General features: G+C 41.1%; 1 protein-coding gene across 1 annotated transcript in view; it reads right to left on the bottom strand.

Moving 5' to 3' along the window:
* Positions 1 to 2,376: 2,376 nt before the first annotated feature.
* The window catches only part of COL7A1 (collagen type VII alpha 1 chain), a 618,941-nt gene continuing 606,018 nt past the window's right edge, over positions 2,377 to 15,299 (bottom strand). The window contains exons 114-119 of the mRNA XM_069207404.1: positions 12,981 to 13,043; positions 9,923 to 10,039; positions 8,660 to 8,737; positions 5,131 to 5,184; positions 3,347 to 3,395; positions 2,377 to 2,399 (exon numbers count right to left, since the gene is read on the bottom strand). Coding sequence (XP_069063505.1) covers positions 2,377 to 2,399; positions 3,347 to 3,395; positions 5,131 to 5,184; positions 8,660 to 8,737; positions 9,923 to 10,039; positions 12,981 to 13,043 — 384 coding nt within the window. The remainder of the gene's footprint in view (positions 2,400 to 3,346; positions 3,396 to 5,130; positions 5,185 to 8,659; positions 8,738 to 9,922; positions 10,040 to 12,980; positions 13,044 to 15,299) is intronic.

Genomic DNA, 15,299 nt, shown 5'->3' with positions numbered 1-15,299 from the left:
TTTCCTGCACTGTGATCCTGTTAAAAGTTTGCTTTCTTACGAATTTGTTTAGATTCTTTAAGTCCAAAACTGGGTGTCAATCTCCTCATTTCCTTAGATTCAGGAGTAGAATCCCATGTTTCTTTCTTCCAATGACACTTCCTCTATGGCTTCTTTCTTTAACAGGTTTAGCACTTATTGACATAAATCTTGTAAGTGTTTGTGTCTTCCTGTTTTCTGTGGCAGGGAAAGAGGTATCTGGTGAAATTCCCCGGTATGACCATGCATGACAAGCTCTAAGACCCATTTGCCTTTAGTTATCTCCTGAAAGGTTTTGAGAAAATATCACATCCTGCCACCTACTTGCAGCTCAACTAGAGAAGGGGACGCAGTTGATTAAATCAGGTGCTACCTCCTTTCGGCAGATGACTTCTTCGGCGCTGGCCTTGTCTGGTAGGCTGCTTACGAAGCTCACTTTGTTGCCTCAATTGTTGGACTTGAGCTCCATACTACTTGTAGGGTTGAAAAAAGGGATCACTGTTGATTCGACCTTTGATATTGTCCCCTGCGTCCTTTGAATGATTGCCTGTTCTGAAGCACTTTTCATGATCCTGCTGTCTCGCTATCTGCCATCCACAACCCGCGAATAACCCTCGGGTCTGAGAGAGGTACTTTTCAGCCATAATTCCACATGAGTGTGGCATTTCCAATCTGCCCTAATGCGCGGGATGAAGCATCCATTGCTGCATCTATTAGTGAAGCTGAAGTTTGCTCCCCATCTTGTAGCTTAGCTCTAGCTGTAGCCTTGCCCTAATCGGGCAACTTGTCCAGTAAAGGCGCTTTTTTGCTCCGTAGCTGTCTGTCAAGCCTAGCAGTGATAGCTGATGGGTGGGCTACTTCAGTCGCATCTGCAGCTAGAACATTTAACCTGTTTCCCATTGAATTCCACTTTCTACCTTCACTATCCATGGGAGCTGTGCAGGGCGTCAATAGGTTTCCCACTGTACGAAGGGCTGCAGCGGATGCTACCGAATCAGTTTTCACCTGATAGAAGATGCATGCCAGGGCTGTATCCATAGACCTGTGTTTCAGCCACTGTTCAGATGCCAGGTACCATGACATCTTAGGAAACCTCCAATATCCATGAAGTAGAGCGACAAGTTTTCCTCTATTGTCCACCATTTCTTAGGTATGAACAGTAGTGATGCAGAGGATGTGGAGAGGGGTTCCTCCTCCTTGTATCTGGCAGAGCTCAGGTGAACTTAGTTTGTTAGAGTCCCACAAGCACAAACTCTAGGTCAGTGAACTTTGAGGCTAACACCTTTCTGGTATGTTTTTGCATTGAATCCCTAAGAGTCCCTCATATTGTGCCCTGGCAAATACAGCCCAAACTTTACTCCTCATTTGCAATTGTGGATTAGCTCATAAGCACTTGTGATTATTATCAAGAACAAGGTGTTCAGTGTGTGTTGTGTATTTTGATAGTATGCTTCTAGCTCATATATTCTTATCTTCAGAATCCACAGTGGCTTTAAAGTGACTATGCATGTGAATTCTTAATGTGTTTCTTCTCACCTTACATTATGCATCACAAGGGTTTTTCCTCAAAATAATATAAAATGAGCCCAAACGTCTCTCTCAGGGCAAGAGAAGCTTTCTTATTCCTGAGGAGCAGAGCAGATCTAAGCGCATCGATGCTCCCACCAGACAACAGACCCGGCTGCATAGAGACCCAATCTAGTTGCCCTGCAGGCATGTTCTGGGCTGCAAAATATAAATAAAGTTTACTTAGACAGCAACAAAAATCATCTAAATACTGAACCCTGACAGACTAGCAGAGCTTTGTTTACTACCTGGGACTAAATATGAAGCAAATTTCACAATGAAATATGCTGCCTCCTTTACCATTTTTGCATTTTGTTTATACCTACTCATTACTGTTATTTTTTATACCTTCACAAGTATTTAAAAAAATACTCTGCACTGAAATTGGCTTTGAACACAGTGTAGATTTCATGTGTGATCAGGCTAGGTGAGAGGATGGTAGTAACTTTTAACGAGTATGTGGAATACCAACAAAGTCTCTGGAACGTTTGATACATGCTGCTCATGTGTTTTGTCCAAGTATATAGAGACTAATACATGGGTAATAACGTGTGCTTTCCCTGATCTAGCTGGTATGTTGGTTACCCTCTATTATCTAAGGGCTTAGTGAAATCTACTGGATTGTGATCTGGGATGGCCCTGAAAATATGCCACTTCCACTAAACCACAAATAGCATTTTAATAAGAGCACCATTTTTAAAAGATTAACACTTTCTACTGAACCTTCCCTGAACAGCCATCACACAACGAGAACATTGTGGTATCCAAGGTGCGACATTCGTGGAATTCCACTTAACACAACTCACCTCCACAAGCTGAAACGAGAAAAAAGCACCATTTAATTTACTGATCAAAATCAAATCTATACATGTTCTAGTGACTTCTTTACATTTTGAATATCTGATAAAGAATTATAGTTTGATAATAAGAAACCGATGAATAAGGTGTCACTGCTACCAACCTTTGCATAATAGTGAAATATTGAGAACTGAGCACCATGTAAATCATGTTGATATACTAAAATATTATTATAAATTATATATGCTGTGCACCCAAGCATATTGTGTTTTGGGCCCCTAGGGGCCCACACACAACACACAACTGACATTCTGCGTCTCCTTGTTACAAACCACTGAAACATGGATTCCTGATGTCTAACAGTGCTAGATCTAACAAAAAACCTGCAAGTCAAGAACTGGCTAGATGCAAGTCCAGGTGCTGTACAAGCTGGGTTCATGGGACTGAGAGTGGAAAGGCTCAGTTGTTGCAAGGGAAAGTAGTTTAGGGGGCAGAAAGAGCAGCTTCTATTACCACCCAAACAAGCTGACTACAAGTTTGCAGGTATCATTGTGCTCTAGAAGAGGGCCCCTCAAGGTCTTGCTTAGAAGAGGTAGCAAAGACTAAGACCGCAAAATAAAATAAAATGTGGGTACATAATTTAAAACCGAGCATCCTGCTTTGCACTTCGAGAGCACCCATTGACACAGTCTCAAGCATCTGCGACGACCTGTGGTTGGAAATTATCCTGCAAAGTTACACATCCGTTGTGCTGTTGAATTTGGTAAGAGATAATAAAATGTCACACTGGATTGTAGCATGTTGCAAATAACATTCTAAAATATATCATTCAAAAATGTGATTATTTCTTTTTGGAATAAAACAGAACCAGCAGGTCCAGCAGGATGGATGCACTTTGGCAGGATCTTTTTAATGTATGGATTGTTGGTTGATGTTCAAGTTCTAGAAGGCCAGTATCACTTACCACAGTGCTGGCTCATCTCTTGTCGGACGAACCCTCGAACTTCATCCTCCTGACACAAAAAAAAGAACTCAATGAACAAAGGTACAGGGAAACATTTTTTGCTGTCCGTTAATGTGTCAAAGTCTATGATCCAGTTCAGTAAAGTGCTTTATGTGCTTTACACAGAGACTTGAAGAAGTACACGCATGTGTAAGCAATCTAGGAAGATGCTGTAACCAATATCAGTTTAGTAAAGACTCTGGCTGCTGCAGTGTGAGGGTTTTCAGTTTCCTCAATACTTTCTTCTCTAGTCCTTTGCTTTTACTGTTCTCATGGCCCAAGCTTCATCAACACAATAACAACATGTTGGTATTATGGTAAGCAGACAGGGAACAAGGGTGGAGATGGAGCTAAGACCATATACGCTGGTGGTAACCAGATCAGCCATCTGTGCTGATTGCAGGAGGTTACGGTGCCAGGACACATCCCAACAGCTTTTATGGAATTTTCACGTGATCTCTTGCTGCTGCCAGCTGGAAGGAACCAAGACAAGAAAGACCAGTCTTGTCCACTGGAGAGTCTATAGTTAAAGAACTCCATGGGGTTCAGAGCACCCCTTCAGCTTTACGCAAGCAATGATTGTGACTGTCAGGGTATGTGCCTGTGTATTATATATGTTCTAACATTGGGTAGCTAGACCAGAGTCAGGCTGACCTTCTGCTAGGTTCAATAGGAGATGGCAATGAAGGGTGTTGAGCATCTATTCTGATATTAGGAGAATGGCTGTCATCAGAAGCGGCTGCAACGTATTTCTTGGCCACACAATCTGTTTTTTTGCAATCTGCAGATTGCATTTTTATTTAACTAGATATCCTATTAACACAACAGTATTTGTCAATTCAAATAACTTGCCACACCCCACTGAATCAAATATAGTAGATTTAAAAGCATTGTTATTTTTGGTCACATTTGGTCTGGTCACATTTGCAATGTATGCTATAGGCCTTTGCCGACTGTTTGGCTTTTTTCCTGTTCTTTTGGTTCTGTTTCCTGGGCAGCCATCTTGTCCCCGGTGACAACTGCAGGACTGGAATTATTATTAACACCCAGTATCTGGAGAAACAGAGAACAATGCAATGATGCCAAATGCAGTATTGTCACTGTTAGCTAATACAGCATTTGGGGGGGGTATGGTATCCTCAGCCTATTGTGCACTTTTATCACTGGTGATGATACATTCAGAAGGCCAAGAGGAACACTCATGTAAGCAGGAAATTCTTAAATCAATCAATCAATCATAGATTTGTAGAGCGCAGCTAATCACCCATAGGGTCTCATGGCGCTTAAAGGCATAAACTCTTCTCAAAATTCCCCTCTTTTGTTTTCAAAATGTAACCTCCCAAATTGAGAATCAAGTTGCCCATCACTAAATACTGATACCAGGAGTGTGTGCTATGATCTTTCTTTGCAGGACAATGGCCGTAGAATTTTACAATACTGCCTTCTTAAGCTGCATGCAGGTTGCAATATATTTATAGTACCCCACTATCTCAAACATACAATATATGTGTGTGTTCCAACTTTAACTCCAACAGAAGGCAATTGCACCTGTAAACGTAAGCCTACCAAGAACCTCCGCCCTATCACACAACAGTGGGGTCCTGGGTGTCACCTGCCTATTTACTGTTATGTATAGGGGCTTACTGGGTACTTTCCCCTTCATTGACTTTGAGAGTAGTTTTGTGGTTTCTGTACAATGGTGTAGCTATAGTTTATCTGCACATGGATAATAGAAAATATCTTACCGTCATGCCTGGCACTCCTCTGTCTCCCTTACTACCGTCTGGTCCAACACTGCCCTGAAAAATAGAATTGAATGCACTGTTCAAGAGAAGATGAGATTCTACCTGTTATAACCATTGTCTGGTATTCTTTGTCCAAGTCCTAAAACTTAACACCAAACTGCAATTACATGGCAATTGTGACAGGTCTCTTTGTAAAAGAACACAAATTGCCAGCTCACAATAGCAAATTTCACACAAAAACCACAGCATACAGGGTCTCAAGAGGAGACAACCTTTTCCCATTGCTCTCAACCATAAAGTGGATTGAAAGGTATGAAGAAGCTCCTGTAACCTTAACAAGCTTCTGAACCTTCAGCTTTGTATTGAAAGCATTCAAGAAGGATGTCTGATCTGAGGATGGAAGATGAGAAGGTGCACATGAACATGTTTGGAACTGTGCAAGCTGTGAGGCCATAGCAAATCCAGATTCTTCCTGTCTGCTTACTCAGATGTAACTGACTTTTCCACCCTCAATGGTAAACTGGAAGCCAAGTGAGAGTCCTCCAGTATCATTTATAACCCCACTGAAATCCTAAGCTGGTGAATGAGCTGTGGAGTTCAGAGTAGAGTCCTGGTGCTCCAAATCTAGACTAGTATTTAGAATGATGGGGGGGGTCACATCCTCCTCCATCTAATGCACCTCCAGTGTTGGGGAGATTGTCCAACAAGACTGCTCTGGGTAGCTAAACTGATGGTGGACTTACGAGAGACCGTAAGTTCTTTCTGTGCCTCTTGTCTTTCGGTGAGAGATACAGGCTGTGCCAAACAGTGGGGGAGACAGACTTTCGTGAGATGGGAATTTTTGATGGCTGACTGGGTGGTCTCTGCCCTCTTCACCTGAGATAGCGTGTAGACTGGCTCAGTCAAAAGTGTGACAATGGAAGCCCATTAGATATGCCAGCTTCTACTCTGATGGAGCACTCACATCACAGGAGCACACTGAGAGTTTGTCCCCTGACCCACACACAGCTGGAAAGACTTGCTTGATGGCCTGATGCCACGGGCTTCCAGCGTTGCACCCAGAAGGTGAGACCTTCTCAGGTATATACGTCCATGGTAGTCTGGGATCCCTGTAGCGAGCTAGTTTTGCAAGACAGTGTCACAGAGCTGAGGAAGGTGATGTCATAAAAAAGCCATATGCTCCTAGATGCTTGCCAACCTTCATTGGATCCCAACAGGTGGCGCTGGCTGAAACAAGGTTTCTGGTATAGAGGAAAAGCTGCACAACCCACTGCTTTCCCAGGGTTTCTCATGCCCTTACTAATGCCAGTGATGGCAACATCCACAAAGAGGCGCTGTAGTCCCTGATTAAGGTGCAGGGTGCCTTACTACCTCACTGGCTATTTCCCAGAAAGAGATTATAGGACTTCAGTGAATGTGCAAGAAGGGGCTTCTGATTCACACTGTTCAGCTAAAAAATAGAGCTGGCAAAGTGTCAGGCGTGTGCATGGTAGGGGAGCATGGCATGTAAGATGCAATGGTGAGCGGTAGGTGAACGCAAAGCTCACATTTAACATCTTTGCCACCCTCAAAGTTGGGTGAGAGAGAAAACGTTGATATTTTGTGCAGTTTGCTGAGTTTCCAGACACTGCTTGTAAGAGATATTTTCTTTGAAAAGGTTTTGTGAGAGAAATTGTCTTGAAAAAACGTTGTGTGTGAGTAGTTGTGTAAGAGTATTCTGCCGTTTCGCAAGAGATTTTTTGATCTAATAGCGAATTATGGCAGGGGTTTCTCCAAAGGACCTACCTTTAGAGGGTGTTTATGCTAGATATTTGATATTTTAAAACTTTTCAAACTTTATAAGATGGTAAAGACTACTAAACACATGGAGATGTGAGGGAAAAACTTTATTTTCCACACTCTGCATGGTTTGATACTGTCTTATTGCCACTCTAAGTCAGCAGCAGTCTCAGACTCCTTCCTCCTCTGTTTTGCATCCTTCCTCTGTAACTACACTAAATAAAATGTAACTGTGCACCCTTCCGATCCACCTTCCCTTAGGTTTTATGTGGAGCGCTGCCTGATTCACACCTTTCATCTTTGCTTGTCATCTTCTACCTCTGCCCCCTTACAGCCCATCGGTGACCATGACCCCCTCTATCATTCCTGTGCTGATGACATCTAACTATATCTACACATCACCAACAAACTCTTCTATGTTTATTACACACTCATGGATGTCAGTGAGCAGAAGCTCAGTTGCTTAAGAAACTACAGTTCCGCAATGGCAAACACACACCGACCAAACATATCTACTCATTTGACACGTGGTCATCATAGAATTGATTACTGGTAACCATAATTGATATGTACTTAGTACATCACACAGCATCTTCCAGCTGCTTCAACATATTACAGTTGGGGCTATAAGCAGCTCCCGTCTTTTCATGGCCTGCAAAACTCAAACCTTACAATTAATCAACAATTAACTAGCGAGATGCAAAGTGGAACTGAAGCTACAGGACTGCTACTCTTCTACTCTGAATGCACCCCAATGACTTCCCAGCAGTACCTCACTTACAAATTCACCCATGGAACAATTTAAGAACACTTAATCACCACAATACTACAATACATCCTTGGAAGAGCATAGAGTGCATTCGGGGAAACTACACCATCATGGGGAGAGGAAATTACTAGAAAAGGGCCCAAAGTACATCCTTCCTGTCAGACTATAAATAATCTAGAAATGGACTTTGGTCCCTGGTTAACAGTTTAGAAATCTCCCTATCTCTTGAGTTAGTAGCACTTCGATATCATGTTTCTTACTAAGAAAAATGTATACCCCTCACACACCTACAGTGGCATGCTTCCTAACCGTGGTCGCACATTCACGAGCAGTCATGTTGCAGTGTGGCTCACCTTGAGCTCTAAATTTGTGTAGTTTGTGTGAGGAGTTTTTAGGGGAGAGGGCATCTGAGTGGTTGACATCTGTGTACCAGGTTGAATGGACTTTTATTAATTTCTCCTGGACACTAGAATAAAAGCCAGGACACAAAATGGGGGCTGCTAGGATCACATTAATCTTGTACATTGGCTGAACATATTTCAGCCCTTTATCAGTGCCTCTACTGGTCGGGGTATACATCAGGACCCTATGTTTGCCATGAATTATGTCTGACTGGTATTATGTAATGATGTTAGTGTTTCTAAGGGAACCAGAACAAAATAACCTGAAGGGCAGTTATGCAAGGCTGAATGTCCAGCTTGATTGAGCTCTAAAGTCCTAACATTTGTTGGACCTTAGTTATGAAAAATGCTGCTGTGACCCTCTTTTAAATAACCCACCCTTTCTAAATTCATTGTAGAAGCAATTCACTAAGTTGAAGGGCCCTTAGGTGAGTTGAAGTGTCCTTAGGTGATTTACTTCACTGAGCAGAGCTGACAGTCATTCATAGCACCATTATTACTCCGTATAGAGACACTAGTTGAGGTAAAATGTCTATAAGTTAATACTAGATCATGTCAAATGATTAGTAATGAGATCCACCTGATCTCCTCTTTCTCCTGGTACTCCGGGGAGCCCACGGGGTCCGGCAACCGTCTCTCCTGGAGGTCCCCTTTCGCCCTGAGTGGGAACACAAAGTGCAGGAATTATAAGGCTTTCATTTCGTGAACAAAGTGTGTAGAATTTGCACCAGTTTTAAACATGTAATTTTTTTTATTTGTTTAATACATAGATCATGAATAGTTAATAAAACAAAAAGCACTCATCATTGAATAATAGCAAGTATTTATTGAATTTAATTGATGGCAATAAAATTCTGGGAATATATGTATTTCGCAATATCTTAATAATGTAGCATAACACTCATGTAAGATCATCAGAACACAAATCACAGGTTCAATAAACTGAAATAAGTTTCACAGTTATAGTAATTGTAAATAGAGTTGAGTGAGAGGAAGTGGATTAAGTTAAGCTAAGTATCATCACTACTAAAAGGGCAATATATTTATTTTCTACAGCCAGTCTCAGTGCAACAACAGAGCAGGAATGTCAGCAATATGCCTAAAACTGTAGATGTCCACCAGAAAATTCTGAATTAGCTGCAATTGCCTTAGTTTTGGGGACATTTGGCGAGGAATTCATTATACTGCAGCATGCCAAAAAAGCAGCAGAATTGTAATCAACCATTAGATTCATGTAGATATTTGACACAGGTTTCAGCTTCTTAATGGGCTTAGTCAATTTAAAATAATTTTCAAAATGTATTTATTTTTTGTTTTTTCTGCCTTCTACCTGCTAGATGGACCTCACCTATCTACTAATAGTGGGCAGTTTCTACAAAGGACAATACAATTGCCCATGCAGCTAAGCAACAGTTATACACCGGAAGAACTCCCTGATCCCGCTGATGTTCAGGATCCAATGACCTAGCAGGAGATGTTTTGGAAAAGTAAACTTCAGAAAGAGCTAGAGCTATGAAGTGGCCCATTAGTCGTAGGCCAACATTAAACAAGCATGTAAAATAAATGAAATACATATCTCCTCGTCAATGAAGGCAGACAAGGACTTTATGTGAGAGCAATGTATATCGAAAGCAGGGCTAGTTAGATGATCATAAAAAAGTCATTGGACAAGTCACATTTTAATCACTAAATGTGCACAAGAATCCTTGGTTGTGTTTTTTCACAGCGTCTTTGGAACTTGCTTGATTTGAAAAGTTAGCTTTTTTAAATGTTTTTTCTAAATATGGTGAATTAGTTCACGCATTCAAGCGCCAGAGACCACAACTGTCACAGCATCACTTACCTTTTGTCCTTGGATGCCCTCTGGACCTTTCGATCCAACCGAACCAGGAGGACCAGGTGGTCCAGGAGCTCCCTCTGCACCTCTAAGGCCTGGTACCCCTATAGGACCTGCCATACCCTAAAGACAAATATTACATTTATTCAACATTTAATAAAAAGTAGTAAACTTACAACTTTCACACAATTCCAACTCTACTTTCTAAAGGACAATTGTGTCAAATAAATAGCTTGCATGGGGTAAGCTTTATAAAAATGCAAACAATTGTCCTTTTCATATCCTAACTTTGCCCTCATGAAGGATTGCTTCACAAAATATTGAGCCATTCTACTTGCGCTAAGCATGCATTTAGTGTAGTGAGGACTCCAGGCTTTTGCTCAATCTAGGTGGCAGGCATGCTGTTAATGGTTGAGACTCAGAGAACAGCTTAATTCAGATTGACTGTAACTGAGAGATAAATGGATGAGTTTAACATTAAAATGAGTCCCATCCATGTGGATTTATCCTATCTTAAGCTTGCTCTGAAGGTCTTGAAGGTCCTAAGTAATTAATTTTAATGCTCATCCAGACCCTTTGATATTTGTGATGTCCCCCTCCTACACAACAGAAAGGCAAAATCTTTGGTTACTTTGGACTTCATAGTTATCTTGAAGGAGTTTTCACACCCGGTTATTCCAACAGCAGTTATCACAATCATTTCAAGGACGTCCATACTGACAGGCTAGTTCTGAATAGAGGAGCGGCATCCGGTCCTATTCAATATTTTACCTGACTGCAAAGTATGCACTGATAGTGTCTTTACATCTTTCTTTGCTCCAATAGTAAATGTTGATCTAATTCTCTGCGAGTCAGGTTGTATGAAGAGTTTCACAATACAACATCTCAACGGTTCCTTTTCTAGATTTAAAGCCTCTTCTAAGACATCAAAAGCTCCTAGTCATTGTACCCGCCATTGCTGAAGGGCATGTAATGTATGAAAATGTGGACTGGCAGTTCCAAGCAGCTTTTGCTTTTGTAGCGAGTTCTCAGTTCAGTACAATGATGTGCAATGGTACTTGAGCCTTTTTCAGTCCAAAATGACCACCGTGAACTTGGATGTGAATTGACTTGTATAAGTTGTTGTACAGTGTCGATGGCCATTATGTAGTCACGGGATGTTCCCTCTTCTTTAGCTCAAAGGCCAACAGTTCAGTCTTTTTCCTGCCACATCAGAGGGTCTACATCTAAAACTAGAGCTGGCTCCACTTGAGCTGGAGTACTGGAATAGGGTGAAATGCTATCTTCGAGTTCATATGGTCCTATTGTTTCTTGCCTGACCGGTTGATCCTCAGTTAGTTTTGAAGGTTGCATTTGTGTCATTAGGTTCATGCTTGATAATGGAAGAATGAAGGATCACAGGGTCACTCTCTTATCATACAATGTTTGCAAAATAGTTTTCAGAGTTGATATAATGCTTATAGAGATTCACAACATTCCTCTTCTCCCATCCCATTCCTGAATCACAGTATGTTTTCACTTTCTTTGCCACATTCCTCCAACACACACTTTCCTTTCTTGAGAAGCACCACTGTTATTAGTAGTGTCCGGAAGGTAGTGAGATGACAATTATTTGGAAATTGCTAAACATCTTCATTTGCACAAACACTTCACTTGTGTCCAAGTAAGGTCTCCTTGTCATTCTTCTCTAAGATGAACATTACTGCGAAAACCAGGGTCTGAACGTTAGCTGAGCAAATCTTCCCACCAGACAGTAATAGAGCTCAAATCAGGATTCAGGTAATTCACAACATTCAGATAGCATTTAATTTGCCTGCAGGCATGTTTCATGGCTCGACCCAACATGCCAATAAGAATCATTGATCAGTGATCTATGTAGAGACTTCACACATTTCAGTGACTCAAGGCATCTCCTGGGCAAGCATGCACCCTGTATGAATGCATCATTACATAATCAAAGATGCACATCTTTAGTCTCAAACTGTTATGCCACATCCCTGGTGTCTGCCTCATCCCCCCCAGGAGCCCTGTGAATTAGATTTGAGACTGCCATGTTTGGGCCATCTCAGGAGGGGACGTGTTAGTATGATACAGTGCGGCGGAGGGTATTTAAAAACACTCACCTCACAGGGCCTGTCACACGGATTTTCCAGGGCCCTCCATGTCCTTCGATCTAACTTCAAATATTGTAGTATTCTTTGGGCTTGGTCGTTGTTTCCAGGTCAATCTAAGATGGTGGCCATTTTACCTTTGCAGCCCAAGTGGATAGAGATTAGAGGAGTCATGGGATACTTCCTGTACCCGCTTATATCAGGAAGGCCCTTGGAACAATTCCTTGTGTCACATGCATTCAGACGTATTTTCATCACGTTCTTCATAACCTGGTCTAATTTGCGTCCCAGGTTTTTCCTTGCTTTGGATACTCTCCCAGTACTTCTTGAGTTCCCTTTCTCCTCCAGTCTACCAGAGCTCCTCCTGAGATCTCCACTCTCAAAGTCATCCCTTTCCTACTGTTGTCAAGGAGATTTTTTGCTTTGGCTTTTTCCTCCTAGTGGCTGCAAGGCACGTGTCGTTGGCTGCGTATACTGCACGAGCATCATCGTGGCTACCAGAATGGGTTGCCCTTACCTCTGGCAGACGAGGACCAGGAAGGTACGAGAGACTCAATGCCTAGACACTGACGCAAGCTTGTTGTTGTTCATTTGAATCATTTCGTGAAGAATGCCTTGTTGCATTTTAACATATGAAGTTAGAATAGTAAATTAATCAGTTCTAGAACATTGAGGAGTAGATTCACTCCATGTCTCTGGTCCATATCTAGAATGCTTGTTAGGGGAGACATAGACATACTACCAGGTATATAAATATGGCATGTAACAGTATTTATACACCTCCCCTCCACTCTAGGAAGCACCTCAAATTAGGCATCAGCCTTTAGAAAGTCCAGTAACTAATAGCCAGAATTTAATCTAATGTTGATCAGAAACCAGAGAAAACCCAACTGCACATTTATTTCATCAGCAAATTTCCTGGTCTCATATCAGCTCAATTCGCCACAACTCACCCGTTCTCCTTTATCTCCTTGGTCTCCTTTGTGCCCCAGTTGGCCCGCAAAGCCCCTGTCACCCTGGGAAGAGATGGAAATATCAAGGCAGGCAGAGTGCTTTGTACAAATGATCAAGTCACAAATTCACAGTCCATCCCTCACATGCAGGGTAAAAAGAGTTATTGACATCAGTGAGTCTAAAGTGGTTTTCTGGGGAAACTCCCAGCAACAATCCATGCAATGATGCGTTATTTAAAGCACCTGAGCTTGGGTTGTTTGGTTTGTCAATCATAGAAGAGAATACACAAACTTGAGAGGGTCAAATGAAGCTACAAAGTTGTGCCATCAAATAAAGTCAGGAGGAGGGCACAATCAATGGCAGGTTATCGCAGGGTTTCCTGACCTAATGGGAATGGTGATCACTGATAATCCCATAGAATAAGGAGTTCAGGGATAAACGTCCAGGGCTGTTTTTCAGTGCTACAAAGCAACCAGAAAGCACAATATGGGCATTTTATGAAACACAATGTTCAGATGACATTGTTAATGAAATAAAGACTATTGAAATCCTCCTTTAGCATTGTCTAAAGGTTTAGATGTTCAAGAGCTTTATTTAGTGTTTGGCAGATGAGATACTCTGTCAAAACGAGGCAAATATCCCATCTGCTGTATTGCAAGTACCATGGTCTGTAAAGCACTTAATGCCAGATGTACATAGATGAAATTTGGCATTCCTTAAATAGTGACTCCATAGAAATCGCTATTTAGGAAACGCAAAATGATATGTATCAAAATAACGATTTCTCTGCTATTAGGAAATCACAATTAAGAAATCACATGCCATTTGCGACAATGGGCTGGTTTTGCATTTCTAAAATAGGGTTTCTTATTGCACATATAGAGCATCTTTAGTTGTGTTTTTAAATTGCACATGGCTACCATTGGCTTTCCTAAATGCCCAGTTCACATTTAGGAAATGCTTTCTACATCTGAATAGGAATCACAAATAGGTAATCCCTATTTGCTATTTCCTATTTGAAGGATAGCATATTGCGATTTCTACTGGGTAGAAAATGCAAGTGACAATTCCCTAAAGAGTTTTGTACATCTGAGAAGCGCATTTAAAATTTCTCAACTGCCAAAAATAACAATTCAGACCATCAAGAAATGCTAAATGGCTTTGTACATCTGGCCCTAATACATCCACCAAGTTTGCGACAGGGTATTCCCATCCGCCAAACTCAAAATAAGGCCCTACGTGTGGAGTAGATGATGTTCTGCACAATTAGGCCTCCTCACATCTGACATCCACAAAAAGTCAAGAATGGCATAAACTTGTGCTCGCCTCAACCTAGTATGTCTAACATGGCAAAGATGACCTTTCTCTTTCTAACGTTCCAAGGCTATTCCATGAAGTCACATATCATCACCACCATCTTGAGATAACTAAAAGGCCCCCTTTGATGTGCCATCTAGATCTGCTCAGAATTCCACTGACTCTTCCTTTCTACATTTCTTGCAATAGAATGTATGTGATATCAATTTAGGGTACTTCTTAAATACCACATCTTTAGTCCAACTCTCGCTACCATACTAGAGTGACAAAAACTCTTTACAAAGAGCTTCATAAGAAATTAAAATCCTGCATGTCAGTAAGATTGTCATTATATTATTAAGAAAGGCAATCCAACATGACTCTCTGTGGAGTAATAGTCACACTGTCAACTTCACACTTTTAACTCCGCTGTTAGATTTAGCTCCTGCTTCAAACACCTGCAAATGCAATTGCGAGATTTTATATCCTACTGCTGATATACAGGGAAATAGTTGAGATGACTGTTTGCATGGACAACAGGTATCTGGAATGTTAGACTATTGTAATGTGGTTTATAAACTGTAATAAGAACTGTTCTTCTAATATACATTTTGAATTAATTTTCAAATAAAGATGTAAGAATGTAACTCTTGACAAAGGATAATAAAATTAAATGATCACAAACTAAAAATATCTATTTAATAATCAAAAGAGATTTTGGAACGTCATTTTTGGAGAAATATAATTGTGAAGGAATTACCAAATGGAGAGGACAGTGCCAGTGAGTGTGCATGTATTAACTAGTTAGGATACGTGTGCAAAAATCTCCAAGGAAGAGATCAGCAACTGTATGACCTGAAAATAGACTCAAAATACACAGTTTCACCTATTCTGCAGTCCAGGTAAAGTGTACATATTTTCCCGACAATACACTTTTGCTTGGCTAATAATACTGTTGTGCAAGAGCATCAACTGTTTTATTACCTGAAAAACAATTTTACTTAAAACTTCGCAAAGGAAGA

This window comes from Pleurodeles waltl, chromosome 9, assembly GCF_031143425.1.
Source record: "Pleurodeles waltl isolate 20211129_DDA chromosome 9, aPleWal1.hap1.20221129, whole genome shotgun sequence".
Taxonomy (NCBI): Eukaryota; Metazoa; Chordata; class Amphibia; order Caudata; family Salamandridae; genus Pleurodeles; species Pleurodeles waltl.
This window is presented reverse-complemented; position numbering and strand designations above follow the sequence as displayed.